The following is a 12,353-nucleotide window of genomic DNA, read 5'->3' on the forward strand; positions in this document are numbered from 1 at the left end:
AAGTTCCCTTTCTACTGTAAAATCTTCATTATTTACCCCATTCATTGTTTATTCCAGTTGTAAAATGGAACATGCAGTTTACACAAGCTGAATTTATCTTTTTTTCCCCTCCTTTTTTTTAATGGTAGTGGATCTTTCTTTTTAAAAAAAAAAAAAAAAAAAAAAAAAAAATCTGAATTCAAGCGTCCTGTGAACAGAATATATACTTCCATAATCAAAATAAAATGCATTTAATAAGGGAAAATTTTTATTTTATTTTACTTTGGTTTATTTTATATTATTTTATTCTATTTTATTTTATTATTTTTATTTTATTTTATTTTAATTTTATTTTGATTTATTTTTATTTAATTTTTTTTATTTTAGATAATAAAACCTATGTCCAAAGAGAGAGAATTTTGCTTTCTCTTCCTTTTTTCACCAAACCCAAAAGGCTGTGCTGGTTCAAACAACACACCTGAGTTAAAAATCACATTTTCCTTAAAACATGGTTTGTCTCAGCTGTGTTGAGTATCAGTGAGGCTCTTGGCTGCCTTTTTTAGGGGTGTTTATTGACACAAATAATTGAAATTAAAGTAGTTCTTGTCTCTCAGACAGAAATTCCGGCAGCTCTTTGATTTTAGGCCCCTTTGGGGTCAGTTTTCAGGAAGCTCTGAGGTTGCAGTGTTGCTCTCTGGCCACCAGATAGAGACTGAACTTCGTGAAAGATTCTCTTCCCTCTCTTTTTTTCCATCTCTTTTCCCCTTTCCTTTGGTGCTGATGATCCTTGGCAGCCCAGGCAGGAATCAGGGTTAATTTGGGAGTGTTAAAAATGGAAATGTTGGACAACGAGCACTTGGCTCCACCCTCTTCCAGCCCCAGGAAAGAGGGAGCAAAAAATCTCTCTTGAAAAGAGAAGAGAATGTTACAAAGTAAAAAATATCAAAGGAAGAGAGGGGGAAAAAAAAAAAGCTTAGTTTTTTTCTCTTTTCCCACCCAAAACTTTATGAACCTGGGAGAGCAAAACCAGCACCTGTTGAGAAGCTCCTGCAGGTTCAGGTGAGGCCTCTGGAATGTGGGACTGTCCAAATCCAGCACAGCTTTTAAATAAAAAACTGACTGCAAGAACCAGAGGAGTGGCCTTCAGGATTTTAATAGTTATTATTTAATTATTACAATAATTAGGGAACAGCAACAAATCAGATCATAATTCATTATTTTTTTTCCCACCGGGCTGCTTATTTCAGAGTGCAAATCAGATTTAGTTTTGAAGTAAGCAAGGAAATTTGACTTATAAATTAGAAAATAAACATGAAGGCTGGTCCTCCAAATTCCCTTTCCAGCTTAGAGGAACGTTAGATGTGAATAGTTGATGTGAACTCTGGAATTCTTCCGCGGGGCTGTGGGGAGGGAACCAAAGGAGCTCCACTTTAGGTGGGGTTTGTTTGTTTGGCAGCTGAAAGGAAGCAACAAAAAACGTTTTGTAAACATCGAGTGGTTTGTGTAGGGAACTTTCAGAGGGTTTCCTGCTGTTCACAAAGTTTTATGACTTGTAATAAAAGAGGATTTATGTCCATCCCCCTGTCCGTGTGCTCCGTGCGCTCGCTGGAGCTGGGATTTCTTGGGGACCTGAGGGCAGGTCCAGTCTCAGAAGCATAAACTTTTATCATTTCTTTCTGTGAGACCTATTTTGGGTCACTGAGATGTGATTTTAAAAAAAAAAAAAAATTATTTTGTCTTTGAATTAAAAAAAAAAACCCCACCTCTTTGCACAGCAACCATAGTAATATTTATTATTTATGATAATATTTAGTATTTTAAATAAAAATTTAGTATTTAAAAAAAATTTAGTATTTTAATTAAACATTGTATAATTTAATGTTATAAAACTAAATTTAGTGTTATAATACTAAATAGTATAGAATACAGTATGATTTAATATTATAACATTTACTAATATCTATTATTTAGTAATATTCAGGTAGTAATATTTCATTAAGTAATTTAATATTTACTATTAGTTATTATTACTTATTAATAAAGCAATACTGTAGAAGATGGAGGAGCAGTTCCACTTCTCCTGGTCATTATTTAGTTCAATAATATAAAACATCCACGAAACAACTTTTTCTGGATAAACCCAGGATATAAACCCAGGATAAACTGAGGAATAACCCCAGGCCCCAGCCCAGGCTGTGGAAGGACCTGGTGGACAATGAGCTGTCCCTGGGAGCCAAATCCATCGGGAAGAGCCTTTCCAGAGGGTCAGGGAGGGGATCCTGCCCCTCTGCCCAGCCCTGGGAGGCACATCTGCAGGGCTGGGTCCAGCTCTGACCCCTCAGCACAGCAGGGACAGGGAGCTGCTGGAAGATGATTCTCCTGCGGAGATTCCAAAGGGATGGAGCATCTCTGGGAGCAGCAAAGGCTGAGGGAGCTGGGGCTGTTCAGCCTCCAGAGCACACACTGAGAGGGGACCTCCCCAGGCTCTGGCAGAGGATGCACCAGTGCTTGGACCCATCCTGTGATCCGGTGATTTCTTGCATCATTGTATCATCACTCTATCATTAAATTCCTGTTTTTCCCCCTCATTTCTTATTCCAGAGGCGGATGCCCCAAACTTTCCGTGATCCAGCCACTGCTCCACTGAGGAAACTCTCCGTAGATTTGATCAAAACATACAAGCATATTAATGAGGTAACGGCTCCCTGGGGTGCTCTGAGGGCAGGGGTTTGGTGCAACACCTCATTAATGTATTTTCTACAAATAATACCATGAAAAGATCAGAAACATCAAGTTTTCTCTCAGTTGTTCCCATTTGAGATCACTGATGTCCTGGTCCAGCACAGGAAATCTTTCATCCTGGAATTTATGTTCTCTTGTTTTCTAAACAAATGGTTTTTGCACGACAAAAGAATTACGAGTGGCACAAACACACTCTGAGCCCGAGCTGTAAAACTTTATTAAATGTCTCTGAGGGCTTCTAAGGAAAAATACTGAAGTGTTTTCGCTAAATTATTTGATTAAATCCTACTGGCAAAGGTAAAATACACAAGCAACCAATTTCACCCTCAGGTTTACTATGCAAAAAAAAAACGGCGGCATCAGCAGGGCCAGGGAGATGATTCCAGTCACAAGAAGGAGAGGAAGGTTTACAACGACGGCTACGACGACGACAACTACGATTATATCGTGAAAAATGGGGAGAAGTGGATGGACCGGTATGAAATCGACTCTTTAATAGGCAAAGGATCCTTTGGACAGGTAAATACATCATTATATATACATATATATAATTTATATGAATCCTAATTGCATTTAATCTGAGGTGCTATTCCTGAAATTAAAACTCTTTTTTCTCAGTGCTGTTTCACAAAGTGTCTGCTCAGGACACTCATGTTTCGTGCAGCTTCAGGTAACCTTTGGATATATTGGATTTTGTAGCTCTGGTAAAGCATTTTTACAAGGAGAAACCCCTCAACCTTTTGCCATCAGCTCTTTGGCTTAGTTTTTTTAAAATGAAAGCAATAAACTAATCCCGGAGATCACCTGCTGTAAATGTTATTAGTAGCATTTATTTGGGCTGTTTGTAGCCGAAGCTCAAGAAAAAAGGCTGGAAGGAGGATGGGGCTTTTCTTTTGTTGTTTTTTTTCCTTTTCTTTTTTAGTTTTTCTCAGATTTTTACCAGTCCTTTTGCATTGTTGGTTTAGGTGATTTTAAAATTGTATTTTCCAGTCCTTTGACAGTTTTGGTTTAGGTGATTTGATGATTTTATTTCTCAGTCCTTTTACAGCATTGGTTTAGATGATTGGATCATTTTATTGATTTATTAAACAACAAATGCTTATTATTGATTGGATATTTATTAAATATTTATCATATGTGATTTTACTGCCATATTTATTCATGTCAAGTGCCCTCACTGCAATGAATGTCACACGCTGGGTGGTAGCTTTGTTGGGGTATCAAGAAAAGAAGTCGAATTAAAAAGAATAAAACTTCTGGAAGAGTTTTCCTGAGTTTAGAAAAGGGAGTTTGAAGTGTTTTGAAAAGTGGAGAGGTTTTCCTGACGGGTTTGGCTGCTCTGTTGCAGGTTGTCAAGGCCTATGACCGAATGGAGCAGGAGTGGGTAGCCATCAAAATCATCAAAAACAAGAAGGCTTTCTTAAACCAGGCCCAGATTGAAGTCAGACTGCTCGAGCTGATGAACAAACATGACACTGAGATGAAGTACTACATAGGTATTTCAATCATTATTCTCCATTTTTACTTATTCTCAATATATTGCATTTTCCCATTTTAACAGGGTGCTCCTGGTCCTAAAGAAATACCAAAAAAAAAACACCCCACACTTTAAAATTATTCATATGACTTTCCATTTTTGCTTTGTGCCAGCCAGAATTAAAATATGGAAGGTGATTTGTGACTTTGCAGTGTTGAGATCTTCTGCAGGGTTTTCTTTTTTTTTTTGTTTACAACCAGTTAAGGACACCTGGAGAAGTTGCCATGGACCTGTGATGGTCTTTGAATATATCTCAGATTATCTCACAACTGCACACATTCTATAGGAATAACAGAATACAGAACATAATATTTTATGGGAATATTATGTATTTTATAATATTCCTATAATATTCCATTATAGGAATAATAGAATATAGAACACAATATTTTATTTGGGGTTTTTTTCCATGTGTGTTTAAAAAGCTCAAAATTTGGTATAACCACCAATATTAAGATTTGCCCATTTACAGCTCAGAAAATGTTTGAAATATTATTATTATTATTATTTTGACTGTTCCTGTAGGTTGGAGTGTTGTTCCCTTGACTTATTATTGTAAAGCTACTCAAAATTTATGGTAATAATGAAATCAAGGCAGCTCATGTAAAAAGTTTATTAAATCCCATCTATCCCGTGGAGCAGAGAATTGGGGGAAAAAACGATGGAGAGGAGGCAACCCCATGCTGTAAAGAGAGATGGAGAAGGATGAAAAAGAGTGATTAAGGAAAATTAAACTGGGTTTAAGCATTTCTTAGTTTGTAGGAGCCCAAATACCAACAGCTGTGCTTTCCTGGTTCGTGTGTCTGTGTTGGATTCCTGATTTTTCTTCCTGTAGCTTGGAAAGAAATGTTTGAAATAATTTTAACATGCATTGGCATTAAATTATTTTATGATTTAGTCACTTAAATTTTAACTTGTTCTGTGTAACATCATATTCAGAATGCATTTTATGTATTCAGTGTCAAAGCTTTTGAGGCATTTTTAACTTGAATTTATTAATGGCAGGTTTGCATAAAACAAAACCTAAACTTGTCAGTGCCCCATGTCAGAAAGAGGTTAAAGACATGACCAGTTTCAGATAATTAAGAGCAAGTAAAGGCCATCAGCAAAAAAACTCTTGGAATTTAAAATTTATAGGGAAGAACCTGTCCCAGGTGAGTTGTGAAGGACACAAAGAACTGGCTCGTGATAGCAGAGAAAACAAATCCACGGACACCAGGTTGACACAGGACACCAAAAATCCCCCTTCATTAAAAATCTGAATTCTCATCGTGCTGATATTGGCTCAGCATTTTATTATGGCAGAAAGGGGAGTGTGGGGCTTTTTATCTGAGGTGTTTTTCCTGTTTCAATTTTCTTGTGGCAACCTGAGCACTTGGCAGGCTGACAAACAGATGAATGGAATGAATATTTCACTTATTTCGTGGAAAAAATAAATAGATTGGTTGCTTTCAGAAACTCAGATTGTGCCTGGTTGAAATGAATACAATGCCCTGGGGAGCATTGATTTTAATTGATTTTAATCAATTATTTTTAATTATTAACTGAGTAATCAATTGAAGTCACGGCTTACAAATTGGAGTTTATAAATGAATCTGATGTTTCCTCTGTAAATGTAGGGGAGTGGTAACTTGCTTTGGTAAGTAATTTTTTTTTGGATAATACTGAGGATGTGTAAAATACCCCTCTGTACCTCAGGCCTGCCAGAAATATTCTGTAAAAATAACACGGAACCAGGAGAAAAGAAAATAATACTCCTTTGCTTAACTCCTAACTCAGCTCCTTAAATACTGAGTGAATCATTGTGTTGTAATTAGCACCTAATTGCCAGCACACAGGCCACGTGTCAATGAATTTTTCTCTCCCCCTCTCCCAAGTGCATCTGAAGCGTCACTTCATGTTCCGGAACCATCTGTGCTTGGTGTTCGAGATGTTGTCCTACAACCTGTACGACCTGCTGAGGAACACCAACTTCAGGGGGGTGTCCCTGAACCTCACCAGGAAGTTTGCCCAGCAGATGTGCACGGCTCTGCTCTTCCTGGCCACCCCCGAGCTCAGCATCATTCACTGTGACCTAAAACCCGAGAACATCCTGCTCTGCAACCCCAAGCGGAGCGCCATCAAGATCGTCGACTTCGGCAGCTCGTGTCAGCTGGGGCAGAGGGTGAGCAGGGCTCCAAGTTCTATTTACATGGTGGTTTTGGGTTATATTACCCAGCTGGCTCGTTTAAATTTCGCTGGTGACGATTTTAAAGTGGTAATCTAAGTGTAAAATAGGGTGTTGGAGATCAACAGCCCGCGGGAGCTTCGCAGGTGAGTTTCAGAGTCACGGAATTGTTAAGGTTGGAGAAGACTTCTCAAGCCCATGGTGACTCTGGGGGATGGTCCCATGAAGGACTGGATGATCCCTGTGGGTCCCTTCCAGCTCAGCACATTGTGGGATTCTGTGACTTTTAAAATCATCGAGAGGCCTTCTAAGATCATCAGGTCCAACCACCAAGTTCTCGTGTAAACCATGTCCTCAAGTGCCACATCCACACGTTTTTTTGAGCACTTTCACACTCCACCACTTCCCTTTAGTGCCCTAGTAGATAAAAATCTACCTCAGTGATAAAATTCCACCTGTTTTGTTCTCCTTGGCTGCGTTTTTGTGCCACGTCAATGGAAAATGCACCAGCACTTGGTTGTCTGCAGTGCTGTCAAATAAAATACTTTTATTATTATCTTATTCCATATATATATATTAGCTATTATCTTATTATTTTATTCCCTATTTATTACTCCTTCCATCCTTTAGCATGTCCTCTGTTTATTACTGGTTATACTACAGATTGGGCCATTATGTGAAAAGAATTCAGAAATTAATGGATTAACAAAATTCCCCCAGTTCTCACTTGAGAAATTGGGATTGGCCATTCCTTTTTTCCATTGAGGGCAGATCAGAATATTGAATACTGCAGTGAATGGTGAGCCATAGATTTACATTCATTAAAGGGCTTTTAATACAGATAAACTACACCCTAGAAACTTTTCACCCCGGGGTGAAGGGAGACACGAGGAGGTGAAATGACAGCTGGAATTATTTATGTCAATAATAAGATGATTTTGAGATGTTAAGATATAAATGAATGACAACATGAGTAAATCTGAGCCTTTTCTTGGAGAATATTAATATTTTCCTCAGAATTAACAGTGACATATTTTTGTAATATAATTTATAGGTATTTTAAGTATCACTGATCCCTTTCCCCACACCAAACCGATATTTCCTGGGAGTTGTTTTTCATCCTGTGGAATTGTCCGAGTGGCCTTGGCTGCTCTTTCTGACCTTCACGTGCTTTCTTCCAGATATACCAATATATCCAGAGCCGTTTCTATCGATCACCAGAGGTGCTACTGGGAATGCCTTATGATCTTGCGATTGACATGTGGTCCCTGGGGTGTATTTTAGTGGAGATGCACACTGGAGAGCCTCTCTTCAGTGGGGCAAACGAGGTATGTTATGGACAAAAATCAGATTATTTTTTACTTCGTGCCCATGGTGGTTTCCACCTGTTTAATTGTAATGCATAAATGAGAGAAGTCTGCAACTCTGAAGTGACTGAGTGTCAATAACAGTCTGCTTCTCCCTCTTACTCCTTATTCACTGGTTTGATTTGTACAGGATGGGGTTTTCTTTAATTAATTAATTAATTTAGAGCTTGTTCTGGCATGCGGACATTTGGGACACTGCTTGGCTGGCTGCCACTTGCTCCTCATAAATCCTTTTTTTTGTTTGGAACAGGTGGATCAGATGAATAAAATAGTGGAAGTTTTAGGGATACCACCTACCCACATCCTCGACCAAGCACCAAAAGCAAGAAAGTTCTTTGAGAAGTTGCCAGATAGCACTTGGAACTTGAAGAAGACCAAAGATGGAAAAAGGGTAGGTTAAATAATCAGATTGATTGAAAAAAATAATTTTCATCTATATAGATATATAGATATAATTAATATTTTATCTGTATTTTATGATATTATATATTTCTATTTTGATATATTTCTATTTCTGTATATTTATGCTTCTATATTTCTATTTTGTATATATTTCTATTTTTTGTGTATATTTCTATTATTATATATTTTTCTGTTTTTGTAAATATTTCTATTTTAATATATTTTTCTATTTATATTCTCTATATATTTATATATGTTGATATATCCTTCTAATACATAAATGGTGAGGTGTTACTTTGGTTTGTTTGGAACTTGAAGAAGGCCAAAGATGGAAAAAGGGTAGGTTAAATAACCAGGATGATTGAAAAGAAGAGATATTTTTATATTTTTATATATTTTATATATTTTATATATTTTATATATTTTATATATTTTATATATATAAATGGTGAGGTGTTACTTTGATTTGTGTGGAACTTGAAGAAGGCCAAAGATGGAAAAAGAGTAGGTTAAATTACCAGGATGGTTAAAAAGAAATAAATTCTTTTACATATATATATATAAAAATTACACACAGATACATATATATTATATATAAACATATATGTATTTTATATATGTATATATATTCTTGTATCTAAATGGTGAGATATTACTTTGATTTTTTTGGAACCTGAGAAGACCAAAGATAAAAAAAGGGTAGGTTAAATAACCAGGATGATTAAAAAAAATTCTTATATATGTATATATATATTTAAAATATTTATATATTTAAAATACACACACACACACACGTATATATAATATAAATGTATATATTTTATATTTATGTGTATAAATGGTGAGATGTTACTTGGCTTTTTTTGGAACTTGAAGAAGAGCAAAGATGGGAGAAGGGGAGTTTAAATAGCCAGGATGATCTATAATATTATATACCTATAAATACACATTTATTTTCTGATATCTAAGTGGTGAGATGTTACTTTGTTTTACACCTTGTCTTCCTCAAAATGGACTTTCACTGTTGCTCTGTCTCATCCATAGAATAATACATTCTGTAACACTGCATAGTTTCTTGCTTTGATTTGCCTTCACTCCCTCTACAATTAAACTCTGCACCCCCAAAGCTTCATTCAATTCCACCCCTTGACCTCAAACAATTCCCACCTTCCCGCCAGGAATACAAACCGCCCGGAACTCGCAAACTTCACAATATCCTGGGAGTTGAGACCGGAGGGCCGGGCGGGCGCCGGGCTGGGGAGCCGGGTCATACTGTAGCCGACTACTTGAAGTTCAAAGACCTCATCTTAAGGATGCTTGACTATGACCCCAAGACACGGATCCAGCCCTACTACGCCCTGCAGCACAGTTTCTTCAAGAAAACAGCGGATGAAGGTACAAACACGAGTAACAGCGTGTCCACCAGTCCTGCCATGGAGCAGTCGCAGTCTTCAGGAACCACCTCTAGTACATCTTCGAGCTCAGGTGAGGTTTTGTTGTGGACGGGTCACTGGGTTGTGTTTCCTAGAGGAAATCTTGACCACGTGAATCAGCAGAGGGTGGTTGGCACTGCCCAGGCTCCCCAGGGCAGTGGGCACGGCCCCAAGGCTGCCAGAGCTCCAGGAGCGTTTGGGCAACGCTCTGAGGGACAGGGGGGATTGGTGGGGTGTGCTGGGCAGGGCCAGGGGTTGGACATAATGATCCCTTCCAGGGTATTCCATGATTCTGTGAAATGTTGTCGTCTTTTCCTCCTGTTGAAAACCCAAAAACATCGACCACGCTCATGAACCCATTCTTTTAATCAGCTGGAAAAAAAACCACTCCATGAGCAAGAATGCGAGTGATTATCCTGTGCTTCCACCTTGGAGCAGTTCAGGAATCTTCACTCAGCCACTGTTTCCCAGCTTTGAATTTGGAACCCCTTGACTTAACTGGGCACGTTCTGGTTTTCCAGGTGGATCTTCCGGAACGAGCAACAGCGGGAGGGCACGGTCGGACCCCACGCACCAGCATCGACACAGTGGTGGGCACTTCACTGCTGCTGTTCAGGCAATGGACTGTGAAACACACAGCCCACAGGTAGGTCTGAACAGGCCACTTCGGTGGTTTATTGTGGTGCAGAGCAGATAAAAATGGAAATTCTCCCAAGTGGACACTTAATGCACAAACTGGCGTGTAGATAGACCGTGGTGTTGTAGTAACCTTTAACCAGCTGTGTTGTTCCAGAGGGTCCTCTAACGCTGTTGGCACCACTCAAGGTATGAACTTCAACATAATTAAATTACTTTTAGTTTGCTTATTGTCTCCCTCATCCAGAAATCAGGGCCTTGTCGCCCTATGTATTGTACAAATATTGTTTATTATTCCTATTACCTAGAGCTGTTTGTAGAATTTTGACAGCAAGGTTGAACTTCAACTGTTTGTTAGAAAAAAACCACCCAGAATGCAAAAGTTATTTTTCTTAATGATTCCTAAACCTATGCTTGCATTTCTGGGATAATTTTGCAACTGGAAGGCTTGGTTAACTTTTCTAAAAGTTGGCATAAGTATGAATAACTCTCATATAATATGAATCTCTCATATAATATATATAACATATGGATATATATAAGATAATATGTATGAGATATTCATGCTGTATATATTATACTGTATTTATATTATATATAAATATATTATTTAAGCTGTATTTATATTTATATTATATATATAAATGAATATATGCAGCATGAATATCTCATACAATATGAATACCTATATGAATATATTGAATATATGTGAATATTTATGATATGAATCTCTCATATAATAGGAATACCTATATGAATATATATATCTTCACATAGATTAATATGTAGAATAGGAATCTCTGATATACTATGAATACCTATATGAATATATGTACAATATTAATATACAATATTAATGTCTCATATAATAGGAATACCTATGTGAATACATGTAATATATGTGAATATTTACAGTATGAATTTCATATAATAGGAATAACTGTCAATAATATGAATCTCTCCAATGTTGCAAACATTCAAGGAACGCCTGGATGTGACACTCAGTGTCTGGTTGACCAGATGGTGCTCCAAGGTTGGACTTGATGCTCTTGGAAGTTCTTTTCCGCCCTTGATAAGTGTCTGGTGCTGTGGAAATGGGTGGATTTGAGCCAGCATTTTAACCCTGCTTGTGCTCCTTGCCAGGTCCGGCAGCAGTTCCCTCCCCCGATCGGTTGGACGGCCACCGAAGCCCCGACACAGGTCACTGTTGAAAACCACCCAGTCCAAGAAACCACCTTCCACGTAAACCCTCAACAACAGAATGCATTACATCATCACCACGGCAACAGCTCCCACCACCACCACCATCACCACCACCACCACCACCACCATGGACAGCAAGCCTTGGGCAGCCGGACCAGGCCGAGAGTCTACAATTCTCCAACAAACAGCTCCTCCACCCAGGATTCTATGGAGGTGGGCCACAGTCACCACTCCATGACATCCCTGTCTTCCTCAACTACTTCTTCCTCTACATCTTCCTCCTCTACTGGTAACCAAGGCAATCAGGCCTATCAGAACCGCCCGGTGGCTGCCAACACCTTGGACTTTGGACAGAACGGAGCGATGGACATGAATTTAACAGTCTACTCAAACCCACGCCAAGAAACTGGCCTGGCCGGACATCCCACGTACCAGTTCTCTGCTAACACAGGGCCCGCTCATTACATGACTGAAGGACACCTTGCCATGAGGCAAGGCATTGATAGAGAAGAGTCTCCCATGACAGGAGTTTGTGTGCAGCAAAGTCCTGTGGCTAGCTCGTGACTAAACTGAAAACTCAAAAAGTTTGTTTCTTGTGTGTTTTTATAGAAGTGGTGTTTTTTTTCCAAAAAAAAAAAAAAAAAACAAAACAAACAAACAAAAAAAAACCACAAACAAAAAAACCACAAACAAAAGTGCAAAGCTGCTTGAATCAGAAGGAGATAAACTCACTGAACCGCTACAGGAGGGCAAAGTTGACTATTTTTTTAAACTTGAAAAGATTGCAAAGGGACAATGAAGTTTTGGTTGTTTTTTTTTTTCTTTTGGTTGTTTTTTTTGGGGGGGGGGGTTGGGGGGGGGTTTTTTGGTTGGTTTTTCTTTTGTTT

The 12,353-nt window shown here is 38.3% G+C and overlaps 1 protein-coding gene across 1 annotated transcript in view; it reads left to right on the forward strand.

Moving 5' to 3' along the window:
• DYRK1A (dual specificity tyrosine phosphorylation regulated kinase 1A) overlaps positions 1-12,088 on the forward strand; it is a 63,647-nt gene extending 51,559 nt beyond the window's left edge. The window contains exons 4-12 of the mRNA XM_027908431.1: positions 2,581-2,673; positions 3,052-3,240; positions 4,070-4,217; positions 6,136-6,422; positions 7,607-7,753; positions 8,043-8,183; positions 9,373-9,679; positions 10,149-10,273; positions 11,407-12,088. Coding sequence (XP_027764232.1) covers positions 2,581-2,673; positions 3,052-3,240; positions 4,070-4,217; positions 6,136-6,422; positions 7,607-7,753; positions 8,043-8,183; positions 9,373-9,679; positions 10,149-10,273; positions 11,407-12,030 — 2,061 coding nt within the window. The 3' untranslated portion in view covers positions 12,031-12,088. The remainder of the gene's footprint in view (positions 1-2,580; positions 2,674-3,051; positions 3,241-4,069; positions 4,218-6,135; positions 6,423-7,606; positions 7,754-8,042; positions 8,184-9,372; positions 9,680-10,148; positions 10,274-11,406) is intronic.
• Positions 12,089-12,353: the final 265 nt, after the last annotated feature.

The sequence above is a fragment of the Empidonax traillii genome, unplaced genomic scaffold (genome assembly GCF_003031625.1).
Source record: "Empidonax traillii isolate 1590-97213 ecotype Southwest subspecies unplaced genomic scaffold, ASM303162v1 scaffold1709:size70798, whole genome shotgun sequence".
Classification (NCBI taxonomy): Eukaryota; Metazoa; Chordata; class Aves; order Passeriformes; family Tyrannidae; genus Empidonax; species Empidonax traillii.